The sequence below is a fragment of the Drosophila nasuta genome, chromosome 2R (genome assembly GCF_023558535.2).
Source record: "Drosophila nasuta strain 15112-1781.00 chromosome 2R, ASM2355853v1, whole genome shotgun sequence".
Classification (NCBI taxonomy): Eukaryota; Metazoa; Arthropoda; class Insecta; order Diptera; family Drosophilidae; genus Drosophila; species Drosophila nasuta.
The window spans coordinates 19,239,467-19,261,005 of NC_083456.1; the positions used below are offsets into that span (position 1 = coordinate 19,239,467).

Genomic DNA, 21,539 nt, shown 5'->3' on the forward strand with positions numbered 1-21,539 from the left:
ATAAAATTAGCTTACATTCTTGTTTAAAGGTGAAGTATTCGGTTAGATGACGGCACTCGTGATTGCCGCGCAGCAGCGACAACGTATCTGGATAGGTGATCTTTAGCGACCATAGATAAAGCACACACTAAATGAAGAGAGAGAGAGAGAGAGATTTAAGCATATGCAAATTGTATGCTGCAGTTGACACTCACTTACCTCTATGCTGAAGTAGCCTCTGTCCACGTAGTCGCCCAAAAAGAGGTAGCGTGTGGTGGCTGGCGGACCGCCCACCTCGAACAGTTTGACCAGATCAAAGAACTGTCCGTGAATGTCACCGCACACTGTGATCGGCGCCTCCACATCGATCATGTTCTTCTCTTCGCGCAGCAGGTTAGCGCCCTCGTCGATGATGCGCAGCGCAACGGATTCTTCGATGCGTCCCTCGAGCAGAAAATGCTGACGCAGCACATCAAAGTTGGGCTTGCCCGTCTTGGGATCATCGTACACCTCGGACATGGTCAATTTGTGTGTGGGCGGCAGGGGCACATCTGCAGAAGGGGAAGCAAGTGAACAACTTCGTTAACATATGCGTATGCGTAATCAATTGCGTATACGCAGCGTGCAACGTCTCTGTTGTGCATGTTAACGAGCTGCTGCAACTTAACGCCAATACTACGACTACAATATTTCTGAGTTGGCCTAGCTTGGCCAGATTTACGAGGTACGCAAATATGCCCCATGTGGCATGTGCCAGCGAATGCACATGAATTTCTACGCTAATTACGAAAATTTGAATGAGTGAATATAAAAGTCGAGAATTGATTGGCACACACAAAAACAAACATACAGTCAAAACAGAGACAGACAGTCGGGACAGCAGTTGGACAGACGAACACGACGAACGCGGCCTGCACACATTTGGATTGTCATAATCTCTGGGGGAAATGTTCAAATTTCAGCGGAATACGCCAATAAAAATGTAATATATAACGCAAGACAAATGCTGTTTATTATAGCTGCTTAAATTTAATTTAAATTCAATTTTATCATGCCATAAACTGTGATTATAACAATCAATGCAAGCGTATGTTGGCATATATGGCGCAGTCTTCTAATAGCCCATTTGGTTGAGTATAAATCTATCAATTGGGTCAAGGTCATTCCTGCACATTTAATGAGGAATTGGTAATTACCCCATGAAAATTGTACATTAAAAATGACAGCAATTATTTTTCTTGGCTGAAATTCAATTCGATTGACAGTTAATTTTTTTTCTAACATAATTCTACTATATGCGAATCGTAAAACAAAGGAAATACTTAAAGAAAATAATATTAAAAATAAATGATTCTTGGAAAAAATATGTTTATGGCGAACCTTGAATTGCTAATAAAATATTAAGAGATTATATATAATGGCATATTAATAACCTAGCCAGAGCATTAACATTAAGCCTTTGGACAACAAAAAACATCACGAGACAAATTTGAAATGTTTTAGACAAAAATTTAATAACTAGACTGATGGAAATCTAAATTCCAAAAGAAGATTAATTAAGATTCTTATGAATGTTGTTAATTTAGTTTAGATATTCAATTTAAATATTTATATAGACACCATAAATTTAAAAAGTTAAGCTAATTCAAGAAATGGAAGAAATCGATATCAAGGATGTATCTGGATAATATCATGTCTTTTCAATATTCAATTCAAGTGACTTAAATGCTATTTTAAAAAGTTGATATCAAACTGTACCATCGACAATGCGCTCCCTGGTTTTTGTGTATTGCATTTTCTGTTTGCTCCCGCTCCCCGTCGCATCTGATTTCGTTGCTGATGCTGTGTTGGAGGAGGCCTTTGATGAGGATGATGATTTGCTTGTTGTTTTGTCCGTGCTGCCACTTTTGGCCAGCGAAGATTTTCTCGTGAGCGAACTTCGCGACGTTGTGGACATGTTGTTGATATATTTTATTTATCTGGTTTATGTTTTTAATAATTTCTTTTTTCTTTGTTTTTAGTTTCCTAATGTATATGCTCTTAACTGTCCGCTGAAATTCACGACGAATTTGTTTTTATTTTTCGTTTTTATTTTGGCGTTTCTTCTTTTTTTTTGTTTTTGTCTTGTGTTAAATTTCTACTGCTAGTTTTTTTTATTACTTTTTTAATATAAATTTTATGAGATGAAATTCTTGTTGTTGCTGTTGCTTTAGTGCTGCAAAAAAAAGTTAGTAGCGCTAAAAATTAGAAAATTATTTGCCTTTGGCCGAGACAGAAAGACACACACAAACATGTGTGTAAGTATATATTGGGCAATAAATAAAATTTGTTGTTATTTGGTATATGTATCTTTTTATTTATTTATTTTTAGCCAGGCACTAGCAAATACTAATAGAGACAGCTCCTCGGACAATGTGTATTAACACACACACAAACACACACGCACACACTGAATCACAAAAATACACTCAATATAAATGCCAAGCAATTAATATTTAAATTTTGTGCAATTATTCACAAATTTATTAACTTTTCACTTGGCAAAGGGCAACATTTTAGCTCAGCCATATAACGCTTTGACACTTTGTGCTAATTAGATAGAACACAATGTAACATTATTTATTATATTTATATGTGAAATTGCATTTGTATTATATTTGAAAATGTATTTTTAAATATTTGAATTTATTTATGCACTTTGTCACACACTTTGCACCGTTGCAGCAGCCTCAGCAGCGTATCCTTGTGGGCTTTATTTGACGCGATCACGGACTGGCATTTCCACCAAGTTGGCGCGTCGTGATTTCCCTCGATACTGAAAGCCGAGCGAAACAAAATTTTCGAATACAATTTTTCGCAAAACGACTCGCCAGAGCTAGACAACATCAAAGACACATTAAAAACAACGATCAACGCATCGACAAAACAGCGAACGTTCGTTCGGCTCCTCGCTCTTTCCGATCTCCGATCTCTGATTTGCGATCTGCGATCTCTGATCTGCTGAGATCTTTAGGCTGATTTGACGCTCTATCGCCGAGAGTCCAGTTTTTCCCTTTGCCCGCTGCCCTTGACTGCTCGATTGTGGTCCTCTGTTAAAAATAAAAAAATATATACTCTCGCCAATCTCTCTCGCAGAGTTCGCGGCTGCTGGCAGCATAACAATCTCGAATCTCTTGTTTATTTATTGGGTTAATGTGACACACACGCGATTATTGGTTGTTGTTTTTGTTGTTGCTGTTATTTGTTAATTTGGCCTCCATAAACAAAACCACCTCCAAGGCATGCTCCAAAGCAACATCCGTTGTTGCAAACAGTCGACGCTCCTCTCAATGTTTTTCAACTTGACCGTGAGTGAGACATCTCCGCTCTTTTGTCCAATGTCCGACGTCCGCTGTCTGCTGTCGGTTTGTCCGTGATATTGTGTATGCGTGCTCGGCCAGAAATTGGGCGCCAATAGGTGGGTGTCGCTATAATTATACATAGTCTTGACTTTGTGCGCGCCTCGTGCAAAAATATATATCCTAAATGCATACATACAGACGCCGTACTACGAATCTGCTGTCTCTCGGCGATTTCTCCAACAGATCGCTTCGATTCGGCGGGTTAATTGCCCATCGGATATTGGGAAAGCGTACAAGAAAATACTTTTAAAGTCCATTTTACTATTTACTACTACAAAGTGTTTTCGAAATAGCAGAAATAATTGTACCACAAATTCTTTAGCAACGTTTTAATATGATATTTAGGTCACAAAGTGGCAGACATAAAATATTAATAATTTTCTTTTGAAAAAGTTAAAATGAATACAAAGAAAAATACATTTACTTTTAAAATATATTTATCTATTGAGATTAAAGGGTATTTAAAATTCGTTTTCCTAGTTAGTTAAGTTATTTCAATAGATTCAACTTATTAGAAGAGAGACAACATAAGCTGAGAAAGCGTGGCAATATTTTAATAACAATTTGTGCGAGGGGGAACTTGTTGTTGTCGCTGTCGCAGTCATTGATGTCGTTGTCGTTGTTGTTGCTACTGATGACAGTTCTTGATGGTCAATTAATATGTATTTATCTTAAATGAATATATTGTATTTTCTCGTGATATGTGTATTTATTTGAGCGATCTTCGCTGACAAGCACAAAACTAGCACCTGCTTTGATCGGAATAGAAATTCGCGCTAAGAATTCTTTGTGCATTCCAAGGGTCTGAACCTGAACATGGCATTGGGATTTGGCCAAGATCACGCCCACAGCACAATATATTCGATAGACAAAGGCAAGTCACCCGATAAAAGTCACAAAATCGAATACTATATTAGAGTGAGACAGAGATGGAAGCATCCATGGAGGAGGAGGATGCATCGATACCTTTTTTTTCTTGGCACTGCGCTGACAGCAAACTCAGTCTGTCCGCTGTCTGCTGTCCCGTTGTCCATTTCAGCTTTGTCTACACATCTGCACTTATTATGATTCGTTATATCGATGAACACCGAACGCTGGCCGAAGGAAAAGTGTGGGAGGTGTGGAGGGTGCTTGGGTGCTTTGGCAATGCTCACTGTTTTATATACTTTACTTATTTATAAGTATTTATTTTTATAACCGCAAAATCGTTGCCAGCATTTCTTGAACGCAATTAGAAGGGGCCCCCAATGCCGTTGTCGATGCCGATGCCGTTGCCATTTGTCGCTGTTGTTGTTATTGTTGATTTCGATTTTGTTGTTGTTATTGCTGTTGTTGTTGGTATTGTCGTTGTTGGGCACTGACCAATGGTCAACGCTGCGCACTTGAAGATTCATCTTGAAGTCATCTGTATGTGATTAATTTGAACACGCGCTAAATTGATTAGAAAAATGTTTTGTTTGGGCTGCTGCCATTTGCCCAATGAGTACCGAGTACTCGAAGATCGTTGTTGTGTTTATCCACCGCATATTGTATGCTTTGTGAATGTTGTATTGAGGGGTGCTAATTTTGTTGCCTAATTTTGTGCAAAATACGATGGCGAAAATATTTCTAGTCAAGTTGAGTCAAGTCGCTCGCATATCAAAGTTGACACTTGTACATTCATTTCAGCACATGTTTGCATTTCAATTTGAATTTCATTTTGTATTTTATTTTTAACATTTTTTGCCCCCACGAATATTGAATATACTCGTACAATGAACAGAGCGCGTACGCTACTCACTAAAGTGTGCACTTATTTATAAAACAATGTTTTTTATGGTTCGCCGCTGATTCAGTCTTTTTGGCTTCCTGGCCTATAAACAAACGCAAAGCAAAAACCAAACAAATAGAAAATAGAAAAAAACATAATATTGACACGTAGCAAAAACAATTCATTCATTGTTTGAACTTTTCGTTTTTTTTGTTTTCTTGCTCTTGTTCTTGTTTTTGTTTTGGTTTAAATATATCTTCAGTTTTTGGCACTTGAAAATTACGTAGCCGAATTGCTTTATTTCAATTAGAATTATGCATTTATCTTAACATGGATCAAATGGTGCAAGTCTTTTTGACGAAATTGTATTAAAGAAAGATAGAATTTGTCTTAAAGCGTGTAGAATACGAACAAATAATAATGTGGTATTTGTTCTGTTACGTTTTGGTGCTGGAAATATTAATGAGAGCTTTTTTCAGAACGTTTAGCGAGTGCCGCAACCCATTAGATGAGCTTTCTGTTAACGTTAACAGCAATGTAATGGCAGCATACTGTTAATGTTAACATTGCGATATTAACGAGCTGTGGTTTTGCTTTGTGTTTGCACTTCATTTTTTGTTTTGTCTGCAGCATTTCTGTCTGCGGCAGCCATTTTACAAATTGATAAACTTTGCAGTTATCATTGTTTATGTATCTTTTGCCCATGTGTACCAATCTCTTGACTTGTTATCATTGTTTTATCTCCTCCCACACACACGCGTTTCTGGCGTTTCTGCTGCCGCTGCCAAACATTTGGCAAATGTTTTTCTTTGCCTTTTGTTTGTTTGGGATTTGCCGAGGCATCCAAGAAAAAACAATAAGAAAATGCTTCAGATATACGAGTATAAAAAATCAACGTAAAATTATGTCGAATTGATTTATTGACTTAGTTATTTAGGCTCTCATAGGCAGGCATTGTAGTTGTTGTTGTTGTAGTTGCTGTTGTCTGGGGCAGAATAAGTTTTTTTTTTGTGAAAACCTTTTCTTGTGCTGCTTAGCTGTTGTCAGTTGCCAGCAATAACAAGACCCTGGAAAAGCCAGTGCAAATATTTAGTTTTCATTTATGCGTTTTTCTTTTGAATGTTTTTCTCGTTAGACCCATTTCGAGTTTAACTCGATTTGTACTACCAGGCAAATACCCGTAGATATAAAAATGCTCCTAATTGAAAAGTATCTGAGTGCTAAAGTGAGCTTTTGGGTTTTACAATTCGTTGGGTCCCTAGCCCATAAAAGTATGCTAGCCTTTTTTGTCTGGCAATTTGTGTTTTTGTGAAGTAGAGGTCAGTTTCCGTTTACCCAGCAATGGAAACATTAACATAACTCTAGGAGAAAACACTTGTTGTTTAACTTGAATGGAATTCTTAAAAATTAGAATAGCAATTAAAAGAAAGCGAACGCTAATATAAATAGTTTAAAGAATGTGCTGACAAATCTGTATTGATAGAATGCGCAATCATTAAGTGACCAGTTGATATTATTGCTGAAAGCTGATGACTTGACTTTGATTTCCATTCAATTGATTATGCACTGCACGTTGCCGCATTAATTGACACACACGCGATTCATTGGCCTGTGCTGTCTGACACCTCCTCCGATATTTGCTGCGTGTCTCGATATATATCCGCAGCCTCCCCTAACAGCTTTCCTTCCTTCTGTGTGTGTATATATTTCTGCTAGATTTGATTTATATGGGCTGCAAATTGACGGTGCGCTATCGACGCACGTAAATGATTTTCATTTTCCAATCATAACATTACGCGTGCTTGCACTGCCAAATGCTCAGCTGGTAATGTGCCCCATGCTTCCAATCGAATCGACAGCAAATCTATAACAAACTTGCGGGTGGTCTCTGTCTCTGTCTCTCTCGCTCTCATTTTCACTCTCGCTTTGGCTTGCCCTTTTCTTCTCTTTTTTATTGCAATCAAGCAAATTGAATTAACATATTGGGCCGACGGGCGAATTTAAGGGCAAAAGCGAGCGGGGCAAATACACGAGCAGGATGTTGATTGTGTACGACGATGCCACTGTTGTTGTTGTTATTATTGTTGCTCTTGTTGTTATTGTTGCCTCTGTTGTTATTGTTGTAGCTGTCGCTTAAATTGTGATGGCAGATGGGGCGTCATTTCAATTATTTATGGCCTCATGCGCGACTTGTTTGCCTTTGTTAATGACGAGACGAAAGTAAAAAGCACAAAGTGCCAACAATCGGTAACTGCAGCCAAGAATTGCAGCACCAACAGCAGCAGCAGCAGCAGCAGAAACAGCAGCCGGCAGCAGGCATCTCTTCGCAAAAAAAGTTAATTAAAAGTGCAATCAAGCAACGATGAGGACCTGAACCAGAACCAGAACCAGGACGACGACATTTTGCTGCAACGACACAAAAAAGGCCATTCAAGGGTGAACTTCAAAATGAGCCAAAACTTGTACAGTCTCGCCGCCTGCTGGCATCCTCGCATGGCTCGACGTATCAGCAGAAGAAATGGGGGTTTGGTGTGTGCCGACATAAGCTTTAGCGCAAATACAGCCAAGCTTTTCCTTATACACACATTGACACAGTGGCACACCCCCACACACACACACACACATACACATAAATTGCTGCAATTATAGGCGTCATAAATTATAAAATGTCGACGGCAAACAGCGATTGAAAGAGCTGCGAAGAACAAGACGAAGAAGAAGTCGAAGAAGAAGACGATGCTTGCAAAATGGGAAATGCTTTTAATTGATTTCCTTGGCTGTTGCCCTTGTACCTTTTTGTTCTTTGTTTCCCTGCCAAGATAAGTATTTCCTATCCTTTCTCGTTTTCTTTTTTTGAGTTTTCTCAATTCGTTTTTTTTTTTTTTTTTTTTTGGTTGCTTCAAGTCCATCATTGATAATGTATAGTTTTTTTTTAGCTTACTCAATATTCGTAAAGATTTCTCTGGAGTTTAAAGCAAAGTTGTAAAGATAAATTAATTAAAAATGCGCTTAACAGTTTTCTATTCTATCGTTTTTGCATCGCTGATGATGATTTTGATTGACGCCCCGCAAAACTACGATAACTACGTTTAAAACTTCCACAAAGAACTCACTTTCCTGACACGTTATTAATTAGTGAAGAAAGTGGCAGACTTATAAAAACTTTTCTATATTTTAAAGTTGCTAATTTTATTAGCAGCTTAAAGTTGAGTATTTGTTTTGTCTAACCACAATAATTATTCAATCTATTATGCAGCTGTCAAACAATATAATTAATTACATGTTGAACTTTTCAACATTGATCCATCATTGAAATGATTGATTTGTGGTTATTGGAAACCAAAAACATTCGTCAACAATAATTCGGCAAGGTGAAAACCAGATGCCAAAAGATACTTTCATTAACTAGAATTCACAGACGACGGCAACGACAACGACGTCAGCTAAATATAATATTGAGTAATTAGGAACTATGATCTGCAGCCTTTTAACAGCAGTCACAAGTCGCCCACGTTTGCGGTCATGGCCTTTGACATGGCCCGGGAAGGGACACAAAACGTTTTGCGTTTTGCGTTTTGGAAGGCGCGTGCATTGGACGCGCTTTTCAAATTTTGATTTAATTTCACCTCCGGGTGCTTGAAGCCGCTTTGCGCTTCAGCCAATTAAAAATAACTTAAGTGCGCGCTACGTAAATTTCATTTCAAATTGTTGGTCCGACAAATTGAATAGCCACAGCTCCCCATCCCATCCCATCCAATTTATATATGTATCTATTTGCCTCGTCTCCCCTCACTCTGTGGCTTTGCTATTAGTTGGCAAATCATATTTATTTATTAATTGTAATTACATTGGACAGCTGGCATTAGGGGGGCGGACGCTTACTAGTCGGTCGACAGCTGTAGAGAGTAATAGATATTTCTATTTGTACATTTCAAAATCGTTTGCTTGACTTGTTTGCTCCCCAACCCCGATGCCAGCTTCTTCTCCGATTTCTTCACTTCAGCTAAGGCACTCATACTTGAGCTGGGGTTCTGGTAGTGCGATATTTTGCTTGGTCTCGAATCGCAGCACAGCTTAGATGATGGCTACAATTTCTAGCACTACTTGACGAGGCTTAGTGTGAGTTCTCTCTTCAGATACTCTGCTCACTTCAATTCGGGACGCATTGAATTTAAATAAAACTTTTGAATTTATGGTTTAAAGTTACTGGATCTCAATTTCAAGTAGCTTTAGATTATAAAAGCAGTTTGTTCTGTATTATCGATTTGGTTTAAATTTTGTGTGTAAAGCGCATTCGGAGTTCGTGGCAATGCAATTAGAAATTTATCATGTTTTTGCAATTTCGTTTTGCTATACTTAAGCGTATCTGTGTGAACTAGTCCATGTGTATGTCTGTATGTGTGTGTGTGCTATGCACTCAAGTAACAGCTGCAGATGAAAATTGCAAATGAAACTCAACTCAACTCGTGCAAAAAGGGTGGAGGAGGAGGTGAAGAAGAATGCAGAGCAAATGGCAGGCAAGTGCTGCTCGACTTGTCTGGTCTAGTCGGTTCGGTTCAGTTCGGATCTGGTCTGGTCAGGAGGCATGAGGTCCTTTGCTCGTTGCACAAATCAACATTAAGTACATGTAACTCCTGTAACTCACACAGACAGACACACGCTCACAACTGGTCTTTGCTTGGCCTTTTGGCCTGGCGCAGCACTTGCTGGTGTCAAAGTTGCATGTTATTGCATCAACATTATTTGCTCTACGTCTATCTCTATCTCTATCCCCATCGCTATATCTGTGTGTGTGTGTGTGTGCTATAAAAGTGTCAAACTTGAACTGAGCATACATGTATACAACTCTGTGTGTGTGTGGCAGTTCTTTGCGGTGAATTTTGTTATCGTCGTGCAAAGCTGCAGCCTGCAATTTACACTGATTAATTGCATTTCAAATGCTTTGGCCTTGGAGTTGGCAGCTGCGGCCAGCTACGCAATTGGGTTAAAGGGGATTGGCAGCGAGTCTGTTGCAGTTGCTACTGCTGTGGCTTCATTTTGTTGGCTTCGGCGTTGGCTTTGTGGTTCACCTCGAGCGTGCAAACACAAGCAAATTCATTAGCAATGCGCTCAACAGCAACAAAATCAAATTATCGAAAACTAAACGACTTTTGAATTAGCCCCAAAAAACCTAAACCAGTTGCATAAATTCAAACAATTCATATCAGCAGAAACGAAACTTTTTCAATTTCGTATGCATTTTCCCAAAACGAAGCAGAACAGAAAACAGAAATGAGAATGAGAAGAGCATAGAGAAAAAGAACTCAACGATTCGCGTGGAAAATGTACACATAACCCACACATTGAAGTGCTTGCAAGTGGATTGGTGGGTTCGTCGAGTTGATTGCTGGGTTGTTCCGGGCTGACAAAGTGTAACTTTTGCCACTGTGTGTACATTGAAACAATTTTATGCGCTCTGCGTGCCCTGGCTACATGAAAAGCAAATCGAAGATGAAGTGCCACTGCTGGACGAACAGACTTAGGGGCAGCCAAGGATGCCAAGGGTAGTGCCAGGGTGCCAGGGTGCAAACAGTTAGGGCATACCAGAAGTTAACCGCTGGCCACATCGAGCGAATCCCCCAAGCCCAAACAGAACAACAGAAAAAGTTGGGCGTGCACACAGTGGCAAGTTTAGTTGGAGGGCGAAAAAACACAAAAGTCAATTGAGCCAATCTCTGGCACCATCATCATTGCCAGTCTTTTGCTGCACTGTCACTGAGACCAGATTTATCACAGACACTGTGTGTGAACTGACCACAAAAATATCAAATATTTGCTAGTTAAAGCTCAAATGTAAAATATTTTATTTTTGCCTTGCATTGATTGGTAATATTTTGTTCAATTTAATTTGCTTTTTTAACTTACCTTTGAACTTTAAAATTTCATATTTCTTCTAATTGAAATTGCAATAAATTATATTGTGGTTTATTGCCAATTAGGGAAAATATTGCGTAACATATATATTGATACTAATGATTGAAGAATTTTCTTTGACGTTTTTATTGGCATTTTATGCAGTGCTAGACAGTGTTCAATTTCAATTGCTCTATCGCTGATCAGGCGGCTGATTGCAAAGTCATTTTAGCCATCCCTTCATCGTATATGAATATATATAGCCTGATAACCTACTCGGAGTGGCGCGGCACGGCGGTGGCGTCTATGATGTCGTGGCAAGTAACCTTAATGCTACACACCTTTTGCCATGTGCCACATCCTGTGCTTTTGATGGGAAAAGTTTAATAGCTTTCGACAATAAAACTTCAACTATTATGTAACAAAGCACCAACATTTGCCCCTCGATCGACTCCGTGAACAGTGAAGAGTGAAGCGAACTGACTATTGCCTCGTGTTTTGTTGAGGCGCCCACGATTGTAGGAGGCGCACACACAAGCCCAGTATGGACTTTATTGGCAGTCACAGTGGCTTCGGCCTCGTACACTTTGAGAGTTGGCCATATAGAGAGAAGAGACAGGCAGACAACCAGCCAGCTACATTACCAACCAGCGGCACATGAGGGCAACAGCAACAGCTCTCTGTGTGGTACTCTGCTGACTGAGCCTGGCCCCTAGTCATGGTCCCATCTACGTTCTCTCTTGCTTCGCCTTCGGCTTGGTGTTTGCCTCGTGGGTTTTGGCTTTTATTGCGCCCTGGCTCATTGCCTTCCAATATTAAATTTCAGCTTAGCTCTAGTTGGGTTAAGGTTCCCTTTTCGTTTCTCTCTCTCTCTCTGTGTGTGTGTATGTGTGTGAGTGTACTGATGTCTACTTATCTGACTTTGCATCTGGTTATGTTTATTTTGCGCCTTTTCGATGGCTCTATTTCCCATAATACTGAATGCCCCCATGCATATAATTAAATTTTTGCGCATGTTTATTAAAATTGTTTGGCCAAACTTTCAAAACTCTTGGCGCAAAATATTTGTTGGACTCGTAATACACCTTAAGTGCTTCCTCTTCCTATTCTTCCATTTGCTTGCCGTCGAGCGTTCTGTTTTTAATGAAAAAATTGTTCATTGCGAAAAGGGAAAGATAGTCGAAGGAAAACTTTTGTTTTTTTCTTCTATTTTGCAACGTCACTAACGTAACGTTCCGCTTCATTCTTCTTCGTTTGTTATTCACGCTGTTTTTTTTTGCTATTGTTTGTGTTTCTTTACATTAAAATACTTTTGCATTACTTTTTGCCTGACGAGGGAAATGGCAACAATTTACAATGCTAAGGGAAAAAGCAGCAGCAAAACGTCAAATTGATTATAATTGTAAATTGTTTCAAATAGCAATTCGAAAATGTTCCAGCGAATTCATTCGCTGTTAATTCTCAAAAGGTAGCAAAATACGTTTTGCCTAGAAATAAATGCAAGTTCAGTCAACGTGAAGTTGACAATAAAAAGTTATTGAATTCAAATATGTAAATTGAAACATAACATTAGCTAAAAATAAAAAAGTTTATATTTAAATTGTACGAAATAAATTTAAAAATTTAATCATTTCTTTTGTGAATAAATTCTTAAATTTGTCAATCAATTTAGTTCTCATATATATTAAAAGTATTAAGGTATTTCCTTCATACTAATTGTTAAATTTCCATAAAGTTGTTCACTTTTTAACACAAGAAAGTAAATAGCAAAAGTCAAGTTGAATCTGACATCAAGAACTCCCACCATGAGCGCAGACGAAGCGAGCTCTTTATTTGGCTCGTGGCTTCTTTTGTTTCGGTGGTGCAGCCAGTGTCATTTCAATTTTATTGTCACTTTGAGTCAAGCATTGTTGTTGACATCAAATATGCAGCGGGCGTTGCTAGAATTCTCGGCGAACAGCCAGAAAATCGCACAAAAGCACTGCAATGGCTAAAGTAACAGCAGCAGCAGAAACAGCAGCAGAAGGAGCAGGAGCAGAAACAGAATCAGTAAGAGCATCAGCCGGAACAGCAGCAAATACTGGAGTCTGGAGTCAGAGGCGAAGCTGAAGCTGAAGCCGCCATCCGGACATATCCTTTTACCCATTTAAGTTATCCATGGCTCGCAGCTGTCACAGTCTAGCAATTTGGTGTCTTTGTGCCTTTGGCACCCCCGAATCCAGCCAATGTCGAAGGTCATTTGCTGTCGGACGTGCACACACAGACAGAGAAATGGAAACGCCCACACACACACACACATTGCTGTAAAATTTATTGTTTCCCAATATATGCAAAATTTTTGGCAGCTTCTACAACACAGTCCCCCAGTTGCGAATGCCATTGCGGTTGCCGCAATTGAATATTGTTGTTGTGTGTGTGTGCGAGTGTGTGTGTTGTATTTGTTGCCACATTTGTTGGCTGATCGTCTGTCAGTCACTGGGGAAATTTCAGTTGTGCTGTTCAGCTTACAAACAGACAGACAGACGGACAGAGAGACAAACAGTTGGACAGCATGACAGACACTGAGAAGTGAGAAGAGGAAAGGAGAGGAACAGGTCCTGTGTGTGCCACAAGTGTGATGTCGATGCTGATGTTTGTAATACTGTTTGGCGCATTGCTGCTTCTAACAATGACAAACATATTCAAAACAAGCTGTCCCTCACACACACACACACAGGCACAACCACAGCATTGCGAACATGATGCTGCGAGAGAGTGAGTAAACTTTACACATTTGCCGCTTTATTTATAGCGTTTGCATACGTAACATCAGCAAAACTCTGTTTATTTATTTATTTTCCTTTTTTTTGTGTGAATGTGATTTCCAGCTACGTTCATGCGTACAGCATTTGATGATGAATACAAAAGTTTGTGTTTAGCATTTAATTATGAGCAGCAAAATGTTTTCTGCTTTGATTCTGAGTTCTACATTCCTTTTGTGGAACTAGCTAATCGCAAATTGTGCAGACTTCGTGAAATGCCACACTCTGCATTTGTATTTGCTGTTATCATTTTCGCAACAAATCGAAATTGGTTTAGCGATACTTTTGTGGCAATGCGAATGCAGATGCGGAATAGATGTGAATGCCAAATGGTGGAATGTGATATGATTAGAGATGGATGAAATTACATTTGTGCTACTGTTGCTGTTGTTGTCTGTCATTTGAACTGTTCGTGTTGCTCTTTTATTTGTGCTCAATAAAGTGGCAATCGTTTTATGTAAATGGCAACTGAGAGTGCGAATGCGAGTGCGACTGCTTTAATGGCCAACGACACTGCGCGTGTGTCTGGTATTGGCTTACTAATTGTTGGCTCTGGCCATGGGCCATCGACTAGCTACCAGCCAGCTAGCTAGCTTGTTAATAAGAAGGGTATTGAATGTGGAAATGGGCCATGTCAGTTGCCTGCAGACAAAGTGACAGTCGGCAGACGACAGTCGAACCTTTTGTCTTAAGTAACTTTTAAAGTATTTGGCCAGAAAATGTCAAAGCCCCTGCAGGAAAACGAAATCCAATTTATTTTCAGACAATTGTAAGCTGGTCAAAGGGATCAATTGCCATGTATGTATATGTGAATGAATGTGTTCTGTGTATGTGTGTTAGTGTGTATGTGAGAATGTTCAGAGTCGAAATTGTAGATGTATCTTTTGCCTTCGACCGGTCGACGAGCTGTGTTTGTTTTAAATTTGCTAGCTGTCCTTTGAGGGGGAAGTTCATTATACGCTTTGTCAACTACAATTTGCCTATCAATATGGTTATCCACTCCAACGTATCCAATTTGAATTTTGTTATTCAATTTAAACGCTCAGCACAATTTAAAACTTTGAAATCAAGCGCTATTATGACACCAATTTTATTATTGTTAGCGCACATTTTGCTAAGCAGCTTAAATGAATTTTCCAACACTTTTGGCTCTGCCATTGAACCAAGCCAAGTCCTTAGTCAGCTGCCTCTACTCACATACACACAAAACAAATTTCCAACTATGTATTTACTTATAGCATCAGGCCATTGTTATTTGTTAAACCTTCTTTGCAAAGAAATAAGTTGACACATTTTCTGATTGTTTACAAATTTTCGGGCAGTCATCCAGGCCTCGGCAATAGACGCAGTCTCCTTAGCTTAAGGCCTGACTGGCCCTGTAGGGCCTGCTTTGCTCTGGCCAGGCAACAGGAGCGCCAAAAACTTAATCCAAACTTTGCATAAAAGGCATTTGACTCGGATTTATATGCCCTAGTACACGAGTATGTAGGTTTTTTTTTTGTGTTTGTTATGTGAGAAAACTTGGCCCATTCCCAGTTTTAGTTTTTCGTCGACCCGACCAAACAAAAAAGAGAGCTCGACATGAAAGCAAAGATTTAGTGCGTGCCGGCATGAACTTGGATCCTGTGCCGTCCGGACTTAGAGAGCATTGTTGCAGCAATAGAGCAACCAGAGATTTGGGCCATGATATGGCAAAGAGTTGAACAAACAAAACATTTCCACTTAGCATGAAATTTGACGTCAACATCTAAAGAGTTTTGGCTGCGATTGAATTTAAGATTTATTAATAAATCTCAAAAGCTTACATGCTAAATGAATATATGGGGTTCAACTCAAAGTTATTATATGAAATAAAATGTGGTTCAGTATTGTCTAATATTAAATTTAAAATTTATTAATACATTTTAAAGCCCACATGCTAAGTGAATATAGGGGAATTCACTCGTAATTTTTGTATAAAATAAATTGTGTTTTAAAGTCGAAGAATTTAAGATTTGTTAATATATCTCAAAGCTTACATATTAAATGAATTTACACAGATTTACTCGCAGTTATTGTATGCAATAAATTGTGGTTCAATTTAGGCAAGTTCAGCTGTCTCTTTGTGTATATTAACATTTACATAGAGCAGCCACAAAACGGTTTGATTTCGAAGATTATCAGGGATTGCCGAGGCTTAGACCAAGCTATTTATAAACATATAATGCCAGACAAGCTGTAGCCAATGCTGGCTGGTATCATATAATCAAATATCAATTTGTATTTAATTGCATATTGAAGGCGACCCCCAAAAGTAGGCAACACAGATTTGGCTGTGAAGGCAACGAACTCATGCGAGAACGCAATCAAGGCATCCATTTTCGCACCTACGTTTATGACATTGATTGCCAGCACGCACAACACTTGTTCACACACACACTCACACACATACATGGTGCACACATAGTGAGCTCGCTTCTGTATGCCTTTGAGTGTGTGTGCAGCCAATAAACCCAAAAGGGATTAATTAAATAATTTATATGTGCTTTTGTTTAGTCGTAAGTTGATTAAGCAATGCTGCCACACACACTCAAACACACACTCACACACACATACTCAAAAGCGCATTAAACGTGCGTGTGACAGCCTCCGCCGTAGGGATTCGGTGGATGCCTTTTACGGCGTTCTGACACAAATTGTTTAGCTCTTAATGATAGACAAACGTTGACGCCACGCTTGACAGCAGCGCGGCTTTTGACAGGGCAACGACAAAGCGAACGCATTGCACATAGATGGGGGGTCACACACATAGACGTTGATGTTGATGATGCGGCATGATGTGCCAACACTTTTGAGCAAACTGACAGCTCATCCAGACGCCAGACAGTAGACAAAGTATATACATAGGCTAGCCCCGAGATGCACGCTCGATTTGTCGCGATAACACGTGCCAATTAGCAGATCACTGCACCTGTCGCTGAGTCTGTTTGCTCAGGCATTGTTGTGCGACTAGCTAATTGACGTAAATTGGCCTAAGAGACATGGCCAAATTAATACAAATGACAGTTTACACTGTAGTCAATTGTAGTCAAGTCTCTCTGCCACCACCTGTTTCAATTTAATTTAAATGCATCTAATTAACAGCCATTGAAATCGTCTATGATTTCAAACCTGATTGTTTGCCCCACTCGACGCGTTTATGTACATTCAGCAATTGTCCTCTAATTTGTGTCATTAGTTTACTAAAATCTCCGCTGGCATCGAGTCAACAACAGCCACAAGTTGTATAAATTAACGCACTCTCACTCTCTGTGAAAAGGATTCTTTTTTGTCGTACTTTTTGTACACAAAATAATTGAAAATAATTAAATAAATTACTGGAAACTTTATGGGGTATCACAAAGTCAGGCATCAGTTAGTTGGGAGAGCCCCAAATTGCCATTGGGACATTAGTGAAACGTTGTGTTAATTAAATTTTAATCAATTTTAATGTTGAAACCAGCAGCTGACACTACGTTAGGCATCAGCAGGCACATCAGCTGTGCTTCAAGGACCTAATTGAGAGAGGCACAATGTGGCATTGAAATGTATAGAGATATATAGTAGTCAGTGAAGTGGCGAAACAATTGCTGCTGTACAGTGTGTACTCGTAAGTGCGACAAGCGGATATCCGCTTGCCACGCAAATGGAACAAGACAAACAATAACAAAGGCAAAATGTAAATACAAAAGTGGGCCCGGGAAAACTGGTTGGGATGGTCCCCCTTTGAAGTACCTCACTGAATGAAAATGACAAAACACGATTTGAAATTTGACGTAGCCTTCATCGCGTTGGCGTTAGCGCTAGCGTTAGCGTCCTCTGCGTCTACCTCATCCTTATCCCGCTCGCTGGGCATCATGCTTGCCGCCATCTCCATTTCCTGGCCAGCAAAGAATCCACACAGAGGCAACATTGTTTTTAATATCCGCTAAAATTGTTGTTTATACAATGTCGCATGGAATGAGCTGCATAGTTGGCGGCATATTCCCCTCTTTTGTGTTGTTGGTAGTTTGCGGCTTTGGGGTTTTGTGGCAACTTTGGCTGTTTTCGCTGCTACTGTTGGTGGTGCTGCTTCAACTACAACTACTACAACTACTGTTGGTATTTGGTGCTTGCAGCTTAGTTGCAATAATGCAAATTGTAGTTTATTGCTGGGCTTGGACAACGCGACAGCTTGTAATATAAAACATGGTATTTGTCTTTATTTGACAATAACATTTTTGCATGTGCCATAAGAAAATAATAGTTTTAAGAACTTTAATGCCAAATAAATCTGCCACTCGCTGCATTTTGTAACCAGGTTAGTTTCCTTAGAGTAATATCACTTGAGAGGGAGATTGTAATGCATCCTTAAACGCCAGCCAACCGCATGACTCCAAGTGCCTTAAAGTCTGGTAAAGACTTCAGTGCTACTTGAAACTGACTTTTTGGCCCAGAGCTCGACGGCAAATCTATTCTCTTCGTTTTCGCAGACAACTCGAAAGAAGTTCCTTAAACAGCTGCTGCTAGTTGTAAAACTTTTGATTTTCGGTTTTCTCTTTTTGCCGTCGTTTGGAGTGCGGGCGCCGCTTTCCCAAAAAGGGAGAACTCAACGGTGATTTATATGCAAGTTGCTTGGTAATTGAGTATAATGTTGCATTAATTATTTACAGTTGTTTTCAATTCAAGAGCAACAGCAATAACAAAAGCAAAAGCAACAGAAACCAAAGGCAACAGGCTGAATAGTAGTGTAGTTGAACAACTACAAACAAAAGTTATAAATACTTTCAAGATTAATTAGACACTGCGGCATCAACACAGGCGACCAACTGGAATTCTTATCCTCTACGATGCGGCAGAATGATGTTGGATGTTGCCCCATCGACAGCTGACTTTGAAAGTTGCCAAGTTTTCGTGCTAGTAAAGTGATTCTTCACAGCCAACACAAAGAGAATAAAAAGGGGAGCGGGTCGCTTTGGCCTCAACAACTTCTTTCAATTGTAATGCTAATTTAATAAAATTTTCATGGCGTTAATGAGTTTTCCAGTTGCTTTTCATTAGAAATCTATCAATTTGTAATGCTCCCCTCGCACAAACAAACACTCATGCTGTTAATTGTGAAAAGGGGAAAATCAGACAACGGATGTTGTGTTTTGCAAGTTTCTTCATTTGCAAACGCTTGGGCAACAAATATTCCAGTATGCAAACACATTTGAATATTTTGCTTTATTTGTGATAATTAAAGCACACTTTAAAATATGCAACAATCTCTTTTTAAGTTTTCCGAAATTGTTGGAGATTTATTAGATTTATTTGCACAATTTAAGAGCTGGAATGCTGTAATTTCACTTACCCAGCAACACAAAGGGAAAAAGATAAAAAAAATTACATAAAGAGTTAGGGAGAATATATGCAACTAATGCCTTTTAAATGGCTGTTTTAAATTATTTTATTTATGCAATGAAATGAAACAAATTCTTAATATGGTATTTATATAGTCGAGATCTCACTTGAATAATTTCCATGTGTTCTTAGGCTGCCGCCTGTGATGTTAGTAAAACAGTAAAAATACTTTCAAATATAATTTACATATGCTGGAAACTGAGTTTGCCCATTTCGTTAACTGGTATTTAACTTGAAGTATTTTATGGCCAACAACTACATTTGCAAGCTGGAGACGGAGGTAGAGAGAGAGAGAGAGAGAGCGATGAAGAAACGAAAGAGCACGAGTAAATAAAGCAAAAGGCAGAAGCTTCTGGCAATTTATGCAAAGTCAGCAAAAACTAAACGAGTTGGGCAAATTGGCAGCGAACCGTACAGAGGCTTCGGTGCGTATACTTAATTAACTACAAGTTGAACATGTGTACAAGAACCCAAACAAAAGTCCAAAAGTTGGGTTCACTCTGCAAGCTAATTTTTGTAAATATTTAATTAGGTTCAGTATTGAATGACGAGACATTTGGATTCTCTGTAACTTATTCAATATGCAGTTTATTTTTACCAGTCACTAGCCTCAAAATGTATCAAATATTGAAAGAGCGCCTTTTCAAATGCAATTCACTCGCCCACATGTGAAAACTCTTTATTTGCCAACATTCCTGAGAGCAAAAGCGCAATGCATAAATACACACAAATACGAAACTTGACTGACGAAAGAAGAATGGTGAATACAATTGAATTCAAGTGAATACCTGGCCCTTGGGCAAATACTCGCACCGACCACAAAGTAATCAAATTTTACAGATAGCCCCAGACAAACATTGCCTGTTGAAGCTTACGATAAGAGTGTGAGATGGACGGACAGAGGGCAGGGAGGGAAGTTCTATTTGTCACTTGTCAGCCCAAAGGCTGCTGCTGCTGCTCTTTGTTTCTATAATTCTATGAGAGTGTGTTTGCTTGGCCAACACGACGAATACGTAATATTGATTTACACCACATTTGCATGCAAATATAAACGGGCTTTTATTGCATGCAACGTGCTTCGCCCATGAATATATCAATTCATTTGAAGTTCCCTTCCGCCTTCCTTCCATCTCAGCTTCGGCTGCAACGTTTAATTACGCCCAGCATCCTCTGAAAGTCCCTCTAATTAATATTGATTATGAACACCGTTAAGCCCTTTCCCGGCTCCATTTTCATTTTCATTTCCATTTTTATTTTTTAAGTTTTTTTTGCCCTTTTCTCGTTGGCCATTCGATGTGCATGCTAATGCATATGGAGATTAATTACCACCAACACTTTGACCCCAGATAAAGCAAAGCGAAGCAGGCTAAATCTGCCGCCTTGAATGACCATTAGAATTTCCATTTCAAAATAAAAAGAATTCCGAAAATAAAGAAGAAAAAATCAGAGTGTTGGTCAATAAAGTAGATGCCACTCTCATGGCCTACACAAATCAGAGCAATCGTATCAAAATGCTGAAAATAAACTAGCATTTAATTTGATTTTGTGCAGTTTTTGTGAAATATCTTAGCCAGCTTTTCCAAAAAGTTCTTGCACATGTCTGTGTGTGTGTACAAATGCGTGTAGGTTGTAAGTTTGGTGTTTGCTTTTCGGTATGGTCGGGCATCATGTGGCCAGCTGTCCAATGACTCATTTTTCATGATTTGCAGCTCTCTCTGTTTGAATAGCGTCCCATTTGGCATTCAGATGTTGTGTTTCTTTTTTTGATTTGCACCATGTTCGATTCTTTGAAAGGAAAATCATGTATCCTTAGCCGTATCATTTGTTCAACATATTCGACATGTTGGTGTGCGCAATTCAATAAAATGTCCCTTTGCATTTTATTGCTCTGTATTTGGAGCACATCGAACGCCATTTCGAAAGGAGGCCGTTAAACGAATAGGCCGCAATTTGCCACAGGATACAGGATACAATTTGCATTGAGGCCAGCGAGCGGCCGGCTAATTAACTTGCTCATTAAAGACATAAATCGGCAACTCAGCATGACATGACATGCAACACCTGGATTTCTGTTTGACTTTTTGCTGGTCAATCGCAAAAAATGCTAGTGAAATTCGACCACATGAAATGTGCCATTAGGTTGAATTGACTTCTGCTACTGGTCTGCAAATATGTGTGAGGTCTCTTAGCTACCTTTCCTGGGATGTGCACTCTTATACCCTACACAAGTTTTTTTTGTTGCTAGCCATTTTAGCAATGGGTACATTGTAGTTGGGGATATTTGAATATTTTCTTTGCCCATTCAACTGAAAACCG

The 21,539-nt window shown here is 39.2% G+C and overlaps 1 protein-coding gene across 5 annotated transcripts in view; it reads right to left on the minus strand.

The window, feature by feature from the left end:
* Nucleotides 1–21,539, minus strand: part of LOC132786035 (serine/threonine-protein phosphatase 2B catalytic subunit 1) — a 111,510-nt gene that overhangs the window by 3,141 nt on the left and 86,830 nt on the right. For 2 of the 5 annotated variants that reach the window (XM_060792416.1, XM_060792413.1), the window contains exons 1-4: nucleotides 2,689–2,806; nucleotides 1,738–2,194; nucleotides 199–530; nucleotides 16–127 (exon numbers count right to left, since the gene is read on the minus strand). In XM_060792416.1, coding sequence (XP_060648399.1) covers nucleotides 16–127; nucleotides 199–530; nucleotides 1,738–1,936 — 643 coding nt within the window. In that variant the 5' untranslated portion in view covers nucleotides 1,937–2,194; nucleotides 2,689–2,806. Of the gene's footprint in view, nucleotides 1–15; nucleotides 128–198; nucleotides 531–1,737; nucleotides 2,195–2,688; nucleotides 2,808–21,539 lie in introns of those variants that run through there. The other 3 variants (XR_009632395.1, XM_060792415.1, XM_060792417.1) reach the window with 3 other exon arrangements.